Source organism: Danio aesculapii, chromosome 22 (genome assembly GCF_903798145.1).
Source record: "Danio aesculapii chromosome 22, fDanAes4.1, whole genome shotgun sequence".
NCBI lineage: Eukaryota > Metazoa > Chordata > Actinopteri > Cypriniformes > Danionidae > Danio > Danio aesculapii.
In genome coordinates this window covers 23923133-23939754 of record NC_079456.1, presented here as the reverse complement: position 1 = coordinate 23939754, position 16622 = coordinate 23923133, and the positions used below count along the sequence as shown (strand labels likewise).

General features: G+C 32.8%; 1 protein-coding gene across 2 annotated transcripts in view; it reads right to left on the bottom strand.

The window, feature by feature from the left end:
- Positions 1-16622, bottom strand: part of dennd1b (DENN/MADD domain containing 1B) — a 187514-nt gene that overhangs the window by 34948 nt on the left and 135944 nt on the right. For both annotated transcript variants that reach the window (XM_056448448.1, XM_056448449.1), the window contains 2 exons: positions 14348-14473; positions 6751-6852 (listed from right to left, as the gene is read on the bottom strand). In XM_056448448.1, coding sequence (XP_056304423.1) covers positions 6751-6852; positions 14348-14473 — 228 coding nt within the window. The remainder of the gene's footprint in view (positions 1-6750; positions 6853-14347; positions 14474-16622) is intronic.

The following is a 16622-nucleotide window of genomic DNA, read 5'->3' as shown; positions in this document are numbered from 1 at the left end:
ACACACAGTTGAAGTCAGAATTATTAGCCCCCCGTTTATATTTTTCCCCAATTTCTGTTTAAGGGAGAGAAGATTTTTTTCCAACACATTTCTAAACATAACAGTTTTAATAACACATTTCTAATAACTGATTTATTTTATCTTTGCCATGATGACAGTAAATAATATTTGATTTTATCTTTTTCAAGACACTTCTATACATCTTAAAGTGACATTTAATGGCTTAACTAGGTTAATCAGGTTAACTAGGCAGGTTAGTGTAATTAGGCAAGTTATTGTATAATGATGGTTTGTTCTGTAGACTATCGAAAAATATATAAGCTTAAAGGGGCTAATAATTTTGTCCTTAAAATGGTGTTTAAAAAAATGGAAGAACTGATTTTATTCTAGTCAAAATGAAACAAATAAGACTTTCTCTAGAAGAAAAAGCATTATCAGACATACTGTGACAAAAGTCAGACATTGCTCTGATAATAATCATTTAGGATATATTTAAAAAAATAAATAAATAAATAATCAAATAATAATTCTAATTCAATAATAATTGAATAATTCTCAATTCAACTGTATATATATATATATATATATATATATATATATATATATATATATATATATATATATATATATATATATATATATATATATATATATATATATATATATATATATATATATATATATATATATATATATATATACATATATATATATATACATATATATATATATATATATATATATATATATATATATATATATATATATATATATATATATATATATATATATATATATCCATGCCTATTATCTGATGGCCAGAAAGATAATTTTTTTAATAAAATGTTAAAATATTAGAGTCTGAGACGCAGCAAATCCGGCGACTGTTGTGTACACCATGGTTTTATATAAAATTCACTTTAATGTGTGACATGACTAAAAAGTGGTCATGAATATTTTCTCAATTCAAACAAAGAGCAGCTTGGACCCAGAAACACTATTTCATACGTCACGACTTAACAAGCATTTTAGTTAATCCTTTGTGTGGAACTAATTTCTTTCACATCTCATCCAAAGTTTTTTGTTTTTAGATTTTTTGGGTTGTGAAAAACTACAATCATATTTAATAAGTAACAAACAAGTATTGAACAGCCTCGTATTATAAGAAACATTCATTTCCAGAACAATAGTGATGCTTGTCTTAGCAAACTAAAAAACTCAAAAACTAATTAGCTTCTTGATTTGTGCACTGAAGCACCAAGTATAAAAGATTGGTTTAATAGGAGCGCCGGAGGAACGGTGGGCCAGAACATGTCTCAGGTGTCCCAGCAACGGAGTGAGGACATCTCTAGGGGTCAGCACCTTTCATTGGTCTCCACTACAGGGTAACTTCATTACACTCTCTATAATGAGAGATGAGACCACAGGGTTCAGCATCAGCCGCCCTGCAGTCCAATTAAAGCACATGAATGGGTCAAATTAACACCTGTCCAAACCCGCAGCCTTCAGGATCAGGTTACAGACACTTGTCCCATTAAATGGACACTGTTCGTACCTGTCTGCTCGTCTGGGGGACTTTTAATGGCTGGGGATTGTCAAAAGAGATGATTAGATTTGATATTGACTCATAAGTTTGGATTTTGATTCCATTTTAAAATCAGTACGATTTGTATATAAGCAAACATCACAATTAACCATCAGCCATTTTTTAAAATAATAATAACAACATTGCAATGATAATCATTTCATGACATTTATATTTCTTCTCCAATTTAAAGGTGACCGCCATAAAAAGTACTTTGATGATGAACGCATTTAAACATTAAATATTGGAGAGCAGGTCAGGTTAATGAATGACTTTAATGAATTAATGCATGAATGACACCAAATAGTCTTACTGGGGTAAATTAGATTAAAAATAAAACACAAAATATGGTCATATTATTGAGCGATTTTGTGCAGTTACAGCACCGAGAAATGACATGAAACATGATGAATTTCTGTAAGCTATACCAATAGTAAATAGGAGGGGATGATTGGTTCACTTGTTGCTTGAAAAAGGTTTTTTTAATATGTTAGCGATGTTTCTCTAGTGATACACCGAATTATCGGACACCGAAAACTGCCAATTCTGGTTTTCTTCAGAAAAAAAAGCCCAAAAAAAAGAGAAAAAATGTCATGCTGTGCTGCACTGCCAGCTTCACTCTTGCTTCAGCCAAAGTCACTGTGTGGTGTGAAGCAGCTTTAACAGTGGAAACACAGAAATCGATGCACTATGCAGTGTTGGGTAAGTTACTTTTAAAAAGTAATGAATTACAAATGACTGATTACTACTCAAAAATTGTAATCTGATTACATTACTAATTACTTCATGTAAAAAGTAATCAGATTAATTACCTTACTTTGAAGTTACATTTAAATCCAATAAAATATGCCTATAAAAATACAAAAACTGCAGCGCTTTCAGCAATTTAATATTCACTGAAAAATATTACAATGGGTTGATCACAGCAGCATGACATATTCAAAAGAGAGTTCACCCAAAACTTTAAATTCTCTCATCATCAACTTGTTCCAAACCCGTTTATCCTTTTTTGTTTTGAACACACAAGCAGACATGAAGAAAACTGGATACCTGAAACCATTGACATCCATAGTATGCAAAAGCACTGCAGTGTTTGGGTGTTCTGTGTTTGTCTGAGGTAATAAGTCTACCGAAATGTGCATATTCCTTATAAACTCTGAAGCTGATTGGTCAGTTCTTGTCACGTGACTCGCGGTTTTCAAATGGTGCACCTGGGAAATGCGAGCGTGCGCAATATGTGCTCCCCATGTACATGCGCGCAAAAGATATGTGAACAGATATGTGATATGTGAACTGCCCCTAGCTGCCCCTAGCAGCTATGAACTGCCCCTAGCAGCTATGCTTCACTTCACATTCAGTAGATACTTTACTTCCTATCCTGCACAAAAATCCAACTTAGCCTGTTTAGGCTGAGTTGTGCCACTGTGATTTTGGGGATGCTGGTGTCCTCCTTGGTGACGAGTGGTGTCATACAATGCTTTCTATTCAAGTGCTTGAACAAGTTGCTGGTTGAGTTAAAAGCAGTCGAAAGGTTGTACTTTCGCTATACAGGCTTTTGCACTTTTCCTCATTCATAACTACACGAGTGACATGTCTTGTGTATTCTATAGTCTTTGAAAGCACTTTTTTTTGCTTAGTCAACAGATCATAATGTAACAATGCTGACTTTATTTCACAGATTGATTTGTTGACTTAAGATGTCAAAGTATCATCAGGAGCCACAAGTATTCCTTTTGTTTTGACTTTATATATATATATTTTGACTCTAAATATCCCTGTCGCCATTGACTTGCATTTTACGAACCACCAATGATCTTTAATGATCTACTTGAGAGAGAAAAAAGCCATCTACACATTGGACAGCCAATTTTCACTTTAGTAAGACCTATTCCTTAAACATAAATGCATTATAACCTACAATATTTAACTTAATATTCCTGTTTAACTATGATTGGAATGAAAGTAGCCATCGCTTGTTAGCAAAAAAAAAATTCTCCAAGCAACTACATTTGCTAAATGCAACTATGGAGAGGTAAAAAAAAAAAAAAAGCCCAAAGCGGTGCGTCTGAATGTGTCGAGGGGGAAGTGATGAGAGTCTGGAGGAAGAAGTGGTTAACCGGACCCGTGCAGACAGGGAGATGGGGAGATGCCAGAGTGCTGGAAGCTCTCTCCGGTTGGCAGGGTGAACGTGAGTTAGCATCAGCCGCTGGAAGACGGAGAGTTAGGAGACAGAAAGCAGGTCGTCGCTGACAGACTTCCCCCGCAATCTCTTGGCAGGAAGCCTTTACTGGGTTTCTAGGCAGGACGGGCCTCCGAGCGGATGTGGTTCATGGTCAGAACGGGGCACCGCGGTGCTGGCCTTTTGCAGAACGGCCAAGTTGAAGATAAGGGCTCTCCCGGAGCTACTGGAGGTGGAGATGTCTTTGAACTGCTGGTCACTATCTGGGCTTTTTTTTGAGGGAATGTAATGCATCGAGACTGAAATGTGATTAAATGCGGGTATAAATTAAGACTTTGGCAGGGGGGGGGGGGGGGGGGGTGGACGGGACTCCATATTACGGCTATAAATAGGGCTGGAGGGAAGTGTAAGCGTTCCTGACACTTACTGTGCAGTATTTACATGAAAAACATACTGTAAAATCTATTCAGACACCATTTTTAAGGTTTTTAAATATTGGATGCAGGACACAGGACACTACTGTATATATATATATATATATATATATATATATATACATATATATAGATAGATAGATAGATAGATAGATAGATAGATAGATAGATAGATAGATAGATAGATAGATAGATAGATAGATAGATAGATAGATAGATAGATAGATAGATAGATAGATAGATAGATAGATAGATATAGAGAGAAGAGAGAGGAAGAGAGAGAGAAATAGATATAGATATATATTAGGGCTTTCAAATGATTAATAAAATTAAATAATTAATCACACTTTATTTTGTAATTAATCATGATTAATCACGAAATGCCATATTTATAACAGAAATAAAAACACAGGCATGTGAGTGCCATTTGAATTTCAAAACAATCACTGCCAATTACAAACAAAAATGATTGGATTCTAAGTGGACTACAAAAAAATCCAAAATACAGGTACTGCAAATATGGAAAATGGAAAATTATTATAATAATAACATATTGAATACAAACAATTGTACTTATTGTAAAGTTGTACTGCGAGTTGAGAACATTAATTATAAAGTAGTAACAATATTACTTATTCCTCCTTAACATTTAGCCTCTTCCTAAGACAGTCCAGTCTATTGATTATTTGGGACAATGTGGCCAAGGGGTACATCAAAGGCAGGCACCAAAGACTATAGACTTCTTACAGGGACTTTGGTCACACCATCTCTAAACACTTAATTCTAAACAGCTATGAGGGATACAGTCACCGCAAAGACTATAGAATACATATAGAATGCCTTAAAGAGACTTTGGACGTTCAGCGATGTCAGGCGTTTACTCTTATTGCTAGGAAACGCACAATGTTGCTGAATGAGAGTGAACTGCTAAACTGCAGTTAAAGTCTAAAGATTAAAAATGAAACACTTGAAATTGCATGAAACTCAGGAGGAAACGCTGGATAGCCTGGAGATGCGACATGAATTGTTTTATACTGAAACTTTCCTTCTAAAAGTGCTTCCTTGGTCTTATCCATATTTCTTTGCATGTTAAACACACGTCGACCACAACAGAAAATAAAAAAAAACTGCAACCTGCGTTAATTGCGTAAATTTTTTTTAACGCGTTAAATATTTCAAATTAATCGTGTGCGTTAATGCGCTAATTTTGACAGCCCAAATATATATATATATATACTCATTGTTTTATAACACATCTATTGTTATGCGGTGGCACAGAGTTAGATCTCTTTCTTGACACAAAAACTGCAACGTGTGTGGCATGACATCACTTTGTTTCAGAGACGCTATTGGTTAAATGCTGACAAAGTAGAACACGGTAGCAGCTCGAAGCGGAAAGTGCGAGTATGTGGTAATGTCCAGATAGGACACAGCTGTGGATACGCACATCAATATAGCATCATTTTTGTGACACTGTATAACAATAATTAATATTTTTACAGTACTGTGACGGTTGGGTTTAGGGTTGGGGTAGGGGTAGACAACAATAAAATACAATTAATGGGAAATTTTATAAATAATATCAACAATTCTTGTTAGCTTCTGCCCGCAACCGTATCTAATCTAGCAACAACCCGAGTATGTCTGCGGTCTGGAAGTATTATAAAGCTGATGACGACAACATTGCCATAGCAAACTGATATGTTGATCTGTAGATATGTAGATGAGATATGTAAACTTGGGATTGCAGGAGGGGAAGAACTGATGGTATTTATTACTTGATTGTTCAGGCTACAATCACAGAAGCACTCTGTTTGTTAACAGAGATGTTGATTGTTAAAATAGGGTGAATTAAATAAAAAATAAGGAACATCCTTAATCTGTTTCTTGACTGTTCTTTAGTCTTTTTTTAATATAGAAGTATCAGATCGAGATTCGGTATCGACAACCTAATTGTTATATTATAAAATTTTATGTTTGAAAGGTTGAAGTTGGCTGGATAATTTCTGGTTTGACTGTTTATTTACATTTAGCAGATGCTGTTATCCAAAGCCACTTGTAAGTGAGCATAAAAAAACGTGCAACAGCGTCAAGGCATCCCTAATGTAAATATAAACTGTCTATTGATAATTATTTCATCGCAATTGTCATATTTAACTAAATTTGTTTACATTTTCTGTGCAAATTACGTAAATTCGATTCCACTTTTCTGCCTTTTCTATGTTTATGAAGATAATCTTATGTAAAATACATTTATCAATGCAGTAAACTTACAAACAATTTCACCAGAAATGAATATTGCTCAAGTATTATTTTTGTTTCAGAGCAAGTAGAGTGGGTTATGAATTATTTCTGATTAAACAGTCGTAATCAATTAAATATTTTATTTTGTGCAAGGATGCTTAATGAAGAACTTACAACTTTTTCTGATGTTTCTATGAAAACTGACTGGATATAAAGGCTATAAATAGACCTGGAGGGTAAGGATTCCTGAGAGTTACTGTGAAACACTGCATATGTGATTTATGGCTGAGGCAGAGTTTTCACTGTACCTGCTTGAAGAGTTGCAGGTTCACTGCCATCTCGAGGAAGCCTCTCATGGCGCTGGAACGGTGTGCCACGAAGCTCTTCTCGCAGAAGGTGATTGGCTCTCCCTGGGGATGAGAAAGCCGGCTTTAATGACTATAGACAGTCCGCCATTGGCTAAAACGCCTGCAAACGGCAGTGCTTCATCCGAGACTCGCAGACAGATGTTTTGTTTGACTGCACGCGCTTGTTTATCATCATCGCCCGTTGCAATCAATTACATCATTTCAATTTCTCTCCCTGAGTCGCATGAACGGAATACAAACAACAAAAAAGAAAGAAAAAAAGAAAAATAGACGCCTGGAGAGCAACTAAGTCTTGTTGGGAGAAAACACTTCCTTACTGTGTTGATAGGAAAACAATTATTGTGGGTTTGTAAGGTAAAAAGAAAAAAAAAGAAAAGCAAATATTTTGTAAAACCTTCTATATGAAAATGGTATTGCGATGCAGTATTGAATGTGAATAAAATTATATTAGAAATGTTCTGGCTCTGTCTACATAAAATTCATAAAACATTAAAATGCTAATGGAATGACTATCATAACATAACTATTTAATTATCTGAATAACAAAAGCAATCAAAGCATCATAAGAACAATACGTAAATAAAATAACATGACAATTCTTTGTTAGTTTAATACAGTATTCACACTAATATATATATATATAAACTATATGAACAGTTCTCAAAATTTTTCAATATGCCAAATTAAAATATTTTGGACTCATATATTCCATAGACATTGCACTACATTGTCATATTTATGTAAGGAAACTTTAGAAAGCGATTTTTACTCAATGTTGTCTATGCAAACTCTTCTTAAAGCAATTTTTTTTACAACTTACACAATGAATGCAAAAGTTTCTGTTAGATTTGTTAGTTTTTAAATAACTTGCAGGACGATTACCACTGCATGATTATCTGTGACATTTAATGTCTTCTGACTAAAAGTTCGCTAACATGAGTGTACAAATTTACGCAAAAAACACATAGAATAAAAAAAATCGGCGAATAAAATAAATTTGTTGGCTTAATGCAGTGGTAAAGACTGACCAATAAGATTGCCACTTTTGTTCACCTGCTTTGAGTTGCTAGAGTAAAACACAACTTGACACAGCGCCACCTTGAGTACCGGAGTATTTCTGTTTATCCTGAAGTGTCATCTAATGTCAGGGAGGGATTTTGTACATTCACTCGGCTCACCAGTAAAAATCGACTGGTAATGAATATCAAAAAAATGCTGTTAAGCAATTAAAAGACTATTTTGCTATAATAATAATAATAATAATAATAATAATAATAATACAAATAATTTTAATTTCAATAATTTATTAATTTAATACTTTTCCTATTTACATAAATTTCTGAAAACTATTTCTACTGTTTGTGTGTGAATTAGTCATAAAACCATGTCTACTTAAATTGTTTATATTTCTTTTTTTTATGTAAAATAGTTTGTAAAATCAACACATACTGTATATTTCATATTTGCACCTACACTGTAAAAAATGCAGGTTTCCACACAAGTCCATCATGTTGTCCCAACACAAATCGATTAAAAGTTAACTTAATCATTTTTTACAATTTTAATGTTTGAACAGAAAACTATTTTTGTGACTTTAAGAATTGTGTTGATTCAACTCATTTTTAATAAGTAGTTGTAATGCAATGTGAACGTTTAAATCTGCATTAGGCATGGGCCGGTATAAGATTCTGACATTATGATAACCATGGATATAAATATAAACAGTTTCACAATATCACTGTATTGTGATTACTGCTCTAAAACATGTTTTTTTTTAAATGTCTAGTTAAAACATGACCACTTTTTCCCCCATTGAACCCAATTTATTTTATTTTAAGAAACAGTATTTTAGAAGAGTAAACATGTCAGACTACATTATTCAATTACATTATTATCTGCTGTCTTAATTAGTTTTTAAAAACACAGATTTCTTTACAACTTGAAAAGGCATCTTTGGATATCTTTCTTTTCTCTGGATATAAAGTAAGCCACTGCAAGTGAAGATTCAGCTAAAAAACATTTTCAGAGAAATTTCTGTCCAAACTTTCTTCATGAATGCTTTCTTCAGATTTCCTATTAAAGTAACATTTCATGGACCCATTCCTACTAAAATGACCACATACAGTGTATCCGAAAGGTATTCATAGCGCTTCACTATAGTAAAAATGTCCCAAAGACAGGTGTGCCAAGCTTGTGGCATCATATTCAAAAAGACTTGAGGGCTGTAATCGCTGCCAAAGGTGAATCAACAAAGTATTGAGCACAGGCTGTGAAAACATGTGATTTTTCAAGTTTTTTATTTTGAATAAGTTTGCAACAATTAAAAAAAATCTTTCTTCACATTGTCATTATGGGGTATTGTGTGTAGAATGTTGAGGAAATAAATGAATGTATAATCCATTTTGGAATAAGGCTGTAACATAAAAAATGTGGAAAAAGAAAAGCGCTATGAATACTTTCCGGATACGCTGTATTCCAATAGAAATTCACACTGCTGAAGATTCACAAACAAGAAAAGCGAGCTAAAGTTTCGAAGAACTTCTTTCATCCAATTATAACACAACAATAAATTCTTCTTTTTTACATAAGTGGCGTGTCTAAAAAAACCTGTCTGATCTGTGTATCTTTAACTGCAGTTTTAAGCGCTTTAGGGTCAATAACACAAAACCCCCATGAGGCATCACACCACAATGCCCTATATAAGCGCTATATAAGCCCTTGCGCACAGGAGCTCATTATGGCTTCTCTGCATTGTTTCATTTACAGCTCAGTTAGATGTCTGCGGATGCTCTGCTCAGGCGCTGATGGAATCGCATAAACCTCTTTGGAAACGCAGCGCACAGAAGAGAAGCCATTATCGCTGAACATGACAGTAATGCTGCTGAAATACTGCATGTGTAAAATCAAATAGCGCAGATGCAGGAAGATGAAGGAATCGTGAATAAATTACAGATTTTATAACAAAAGATTGCAATTAATGCCATTCCTGCTATTCTATGAAAAGGATACGGAACACAGATTTTACTGTAAATATTTCTCTATATATTTCTTTCACCTTTCTATGAAACATTAATCAAAGCAAGCACAAAGGCTGATTTTGAATAGTTTGAGAGCTTAAAAAACAACGACTTTACATTAGTTCACGTACGAAGGATAAAGTTATGAAATTTCGGTCAAAATACTTTGTAAAAGCTGTCCTACGTAGTCACATTTGATTGAATATATATTTACTTTCATATTTTCTTCATATTTACTTACATATTTTCTGAAATTTTGATAGAATAGTTCAAATTAAAGCACTTTCAAATATTGATTTATATACAGTGCTCAGCATATGTGAGTACACCCTCCACAAATCTCTCATTTAAATTTATATTTTCTATAGGATGCTTATATTTGTGCATTTACATTAGTTTAGTCAGTACTGAAGTCAAATCTGTAGCTTATCTAACAAAATAGCTTACAATAATGGTTCAAAAACTAGTAAACCCAAATTTATGTTATAGAACAATATTAAATACACATTTAAAAAAAGAGGAAAAAACAAGAGAAACAAAAAAATATATAAAATTAGGTTGAAATGTTCATTCATTCATTCATTTTCTTTTCGGCTTAGTCCCTTTATTAATCCGGGGACGCCAAAGCGGAATGAACCGCCAACTTATCCAGCACATGTTTTACGCAAAGGATGCCCTACCAGCTGCAACCCATCTCTGGGAAACATCCATACGCTACGGACAATTTAGCCTATCCCAATTCACCTGTACCGCATGTTTTTGGACTTGTGGGGGAAACCGGAGCACCCGGAGAAAACCCACGTGACCTTCTTGCTGTGAGGCGACAGCACTACCTACTGCGCCACTGCGTCGCCGGTTGAAATGTTGCAGTTTGTCAATTGTTTTGTAATATTTTGCTTGAACTTAATTTTATTATCTTTCAATTTGTAAATATGTTTGGTGACTAAAATATTATTTTAATAAATATATCCGTTTAATAGATCTGTTTTGTTTAAACGCACTAAAATACATTGCCTATATTCACTGAGAAATGGATAAAAATATTCATTTTCAAAATGGGGTGAACTCAATTATGCTGAGCACTGCAATAATATAAGAAATAAGGAAAATTATTCAATAAGTTTTTTTATGAAACTCAAACATGTTTTTTTTGTTTTGCAATGAAATTAAGTATGAAATATCTGTGGATTTTTTTTTTGTAAAAGCTGTCTTACATAGAATTTGCCACATTCAATTCTATTAAACAATTCTTAACTTTCTGCAAAAAAAAAAAATAATACAATTTTTTCATAAAATCAATTTAAAAACACACTTAATTGGAAGTGACTATAATTAGAAAGCTTTGCTGAGAATTTTGATGCCTAAGGGGGTGGTCCACTACGATATCATATTTTAAACTTTAGTCGATGTGTAACATAGCTGTGTGAACATAAACAACATCTCTGAATGTAAGACGCTCAGAGTTTAATCCAAAAGGAGACATTGGCTTTTACAGAGTTAGCTTAGCAAAGCCTACAGCGAACGAAGTTTGGGGACTACAAAAAAATACAACAGGGTTAGTGAGATCACACACACTTCAGGTTACACGCATATACCATGCACACACACCTAGCGCAGCGAAGGGACGTGGCCAGAGGCACTGTAATATAGCACAGAAATTTAAAATCCCGTCCAAATGCAGCTATTTCCACAGAGCTCATTCTCAGAGCTCATTTCTGTATTTGGGCTTCCAAAGGACACGACAAAAAGAGAGACGTGCTTACAGTTTAATTTTAATTATGTTGCAGAGAATTATAAAAAATATAGCTCTAGCATTTGACAAAGGACAGCTTCCAGAATCTCTCGCAGTTCAGTGCTGGATTCGGCTAAAAACTCCTCAAAGAAGGAGCAGCTCTAACCATAATAGAAGAAGCTGTGGATTGTGAGCCACACCCTGTAAGTGATTTATTTGTTAAAATTGACCAAATACATGCACAGTTTCTAACGTTAATGGTATGTTGTAGCAAGGATGTAAACAATAGGAAATGCTGTTTGGCACTGCTAACAATTTAGCTACATATTCATATTTAACCATTACCAGTGCTGCAGTGTCTCTCTATGCAAACACTTTTCCTATGTTCTACATCTCAAATAACAAACTCGCAAAATATATTTGAACATTTCATATTACTTACAGATGCTGATTCCGAATATATATAAAAAGACACATTATATTTTAGAGAGCAGGCGTGATGTTCAGCTGTGTCATTTTCTGTCTGATTCCGGCTCAAACTGATACAGCTAACAGCTACTCTGACTGACAGTGTTTACAAAGCGCAAAAGCAAGTGCTTGTAGCAGCTTGACGCTTTTCTTGGTGACGTAGAGCCAATCCGCAAATCACAGCACATTATGTTAGCTGACCAATCAGAGCCTCTTGAGGGCGGGCCTTTCAAAGGAACTCGGAAATATGACATTCATTTTCATGTTAGCTGAGTAGCTGTACAGGTATATAATCAAAGTAAGATATATGAAAAAATAACATGATTTTTGACAAATGAAGTATGAGCACACATTGCTTTGCATCTTATAAACACAACCAAGCCTTAAAAATACACTCTGGAAAACCCCTCTAATAAACAAATAAAAAAAATGTGTTTGATTTTACAAATACAATTATTATAACACAGTATCTAATAATTCTCAAATAAACCATTACTACATCTAATAGTAGTGACATATTTTGTTAAATTAGGCTGTTTTTTGCAGATTTTTTCTATGTAAATAGTTCACAAAATTGTTATCAAAAAAATGTAACAAAAACATGCACAATCTCAACTGGCTGCTCAGCTAAAGAAAACATATGCAAGTATATATTAAAAGGTAAATACTTATTCAAGTAAATAAATTTGATACTTTTGGAGCTTTTGGCATTGCCGCCTTTTCCTAAAATCATTATAAATTGTGGCAGGATACTGTAAACAACTGTACTCTTTAGTCTTTTAACCTCTTCCGTGAAATTATTGTCATCAGTAAATTGGATTACATAAGAAAGCTAACAATATGAACAATTTACATATAAATTCTACACCTACATTAATAAGCATTGATTAGCACCATCAACCTCTATAGAAATGACAGATTTAAAAACAAACGCAGTATTTCACACAAAAACACCATCATTTCCAAACCATGAGGGTGTTTTATTGTGTGTCTCCATAATAACAAAGTGAAATATTAATCAAAATAAAGCAGCACAAAGCCTGATTTCTCTGAATCACAATAATCAGCAGCCGACTGTCAGATGAGCAAAGTAAAGTGGCGTTACTGAGGCCTTCTTTACAGAATAAAAGAATAAAAACAGTAGTAATCCCATGTAGATTTGCAGAAAATGTGCTCAATTGAAGCAGCGCTTTGAAGGCTAAGAGTTGCGCAGACTCTGACTTGGAGCATGTGTGTATTTTTTTCTTCTTTTTTTTTTGTTTTCGAGCGGCGAAAAGCCAGTTTGTGCACAAGCGCTGAAACATCAATAATGCATCTTGGCTCTGTGGGTTTACACAAACCAATTACTCTCTGGCTTGCCAACAAAGATGGCCACATTTGACAAACAGAGAGCGCACTTTGTTTTCAGGAGTTTCGAAGGTCTGAGAGGAGCACGAAGGGCCGGAGACTTCAGAGAGACACGCGGGGCTTTAAACATCTGACATTTCAGATATGCAGACAGGCCCACCTGCAACCTGCACTCGCCCTTTCTGTTTCAGACTGCCTTTGTGAGAAAAATGGCTTCTGAGACAAATCTGACACTTCTGAGCATTAAGGTTTATCTGAAATCGGCAATAAAATAAAATAAAATAAAATAAAATAAAATAAAATAAAATAAAATAAAATAAAATAAAATAAAATAAAATAAAATAAAATAAAATAAAATAAAATAAAATAAAATAAAAGAATGAATGAATAAATAATAAAAAAATAATAATAATAAAATAAAAAATAAAAAAATAAATAAATAAAATAAATAAATAAATAAACAAATAAATAAATAAAATAAAATAAAGAAAAATAAAATAAAATAAAATAAAATAAAATAAAATAAAATAAAATAAAATTAAATTAAATTAAATTAAATTAAATTAAATTAAATTAAATTAAATTAAATTAAATTAAATTAAATTAAATATTTAATATAGTTATATACCTGAAAAAAATCATGAAATTATAAAGCTCAAAATGACTTAAATGTTTCTTAATTCATAAATTAAATGTAAATAAAAGAAAAAAATCACATAACTTTTGCTAAAAAATATGTATTAATATGTTTATAAATGCATGTTTGCATAAAATAAGATGAAAAGAATCAAATTGAAACAAAATGAAACAACCTAAAGCAAGCAAATTAGAAAAAAATAAAATAAAAACATCAGTGCTTGGCCTCAAAAATGTAAAAAACCTCTTACAACTCACTGTATCACACACTCAGTGATGCATCTAGTATTGCTAATATACAGATACTGTAATTGTAAGTGAAGTGCATCAGTCTTACGGGTTTATATCGGAGGGCGTCCCGGTAGGATCCGAAGAGGGCGGCTTGAGCGTGCAGAAAGGCCCGGGCCACACCAGCGCCGGTCGCCGTGGACTGCTTCTTCAGCTTACTCTTCAGGCTCGACACCTGACACACACACAGTTAAATTAACACCTCGCAAATAGGTGGAGGAGCAGAGCCATTCAGAGTGTGAAGAGTCACATTTACAGGTCAAAAAGAAAGGAAAAAAGCAGACAGAGAAATCAAGAGAAGCCGAGCACCTGCTGCTCTGTTAATTGAAGCGATGCTGCTGCTGTGTGTGCGTGCGTGCGTGCGTGTGTGTAAAAAGCCTGGATGACACTGAAAAAGCCCCACTCTTTTAGATGTATTCTTCAGTCTAGATGCATTTGTTGCTTTATTATATCTCTGTAGTCTTTAATTCTATATTCTTTTTAATCAGAGAAATGAAAAGATGAGTTGTGTAGTCGTTTTTAAAATTTGTTTTATAGCAATAAGGTTTTGTTTGTAAAAATATATCAAATTTGAGGGGATAATTGTTATATTTTTCTGTCTAATAATGTTTATTAATAATTATTGTTATTATTATTGTTTGAATGTATGTACATTTTTATAAATAAAACACAATACAAAGAGCAGACCAAAGTGCTGTACATTAAAATGAGTTCACAACACGACAAGATTTATAAAACATATTTAAAATAAGGAAAGCAAACACGTATGTAAGATATAATTAACCACAATTTAAAACAAATATAAAATCAAGTGTCAAAGGCCAAGGAAAAAAAGGTTTAGAGACGGGATTTGAACAAAGACAATGAGGGAGCCTGCCTAATGTAAAGAGGCAGAGCATTCCATAGTGTGGGAGCAGCCGCAGCAAAGGCTCTGTCTCCTCTGAGCTTACGCTTAGCATTAGGCACTCTAAGAAGCAGCTGATCTGCTGATCTAATAGAGCGAGAAGGTACGTATGGGTTAGCAGATCTGATATAAATGAAGGGGCTGATCCATTCATAGATTTAAAAACATTTTTAAAATAAATTCTGTGTTGTACAGGCAGTAGTATTTGTGGGGATATTTGTTATATATATATATATATATATATATATATATATATATATATATATATATATATATATATATATATTATATAAAAATTGTTATTAGTATATTTTTTTAGGATATGTATTTTTATAAATAAAATATTTTATAATAGTTATTATAATTTGTAATACATTTTTATTTGCATAACTGTAAAAACTGCAATTATTAAATATTTTATAAATAAAATATTTAATAATAGTAGCTATTAAACGAATTATAATATAAAAAGTACAATAAATATTATAATATTAATTATGATAATAACTATAATAATAATAATAATAATAATAACAAGTATTGTATTTTTATTTTCCATTATTATTATAATGCAAATTTAACAACATTAATAACAAATTCAATAACAATAATAATAACAATAATACATATTAGTTATTAGTAGTAGTAGTAATAAATTTATATAAAACAGAATAAAAATAAACAAAAAAGAAACATTTCACAATAATATTTAATATATTTTGTAATATAATATTTAATATCGTTCAGAATATTTAAGAAAAAAATTTGCAGTCATTGAAATGTTTCATTGAAAAGAGAAAGATAAATATCAACACTGAATCAATTCATTAAAACTAAGCGAAATATTGCAAAATATGTTCTATTCATTTGAGGTTCAAATGGCTTGATGTTTTTTCGAGTAATAAAACATTAGGTGAATGATTTTCCTGCACTCCTAAAGCACTGAAGCCTGTGATGAAACACAGTGGAGCACAAACACATGCGGATGAACCACAAAGAGCTGCTTGATCCAGGTAATGTAAGGTGAACCAAACCAATTACATATGCTGATAATATGCTCATAACCATCTGCTGAAAATCATCCACATGAGCAGCACTAATATCAATAATCACTGGAGCTTCCTCAGACAAGACACTGCATGCTGAAGAGGATAAAAATGAACTCATAGTTATCGCCACATTTTCACCAGTTGATTGATTATATTAAGAATTGCAAATATTTTTATAGTACAAGTTATCTAAAATGGTTTTTAAATATGCAATTGAGCCGTTACTTCATTAAAGATGCACTTTTACATTAAAGATGCCATAGATGAAAATCTAGATATGCCTAGACATAGTTGAAAAATACAAGTTCATGCAAATGACATACTGCAAGCCTCAAACATCATCACTGGTTATTATGTAAACCCTGCTAGTG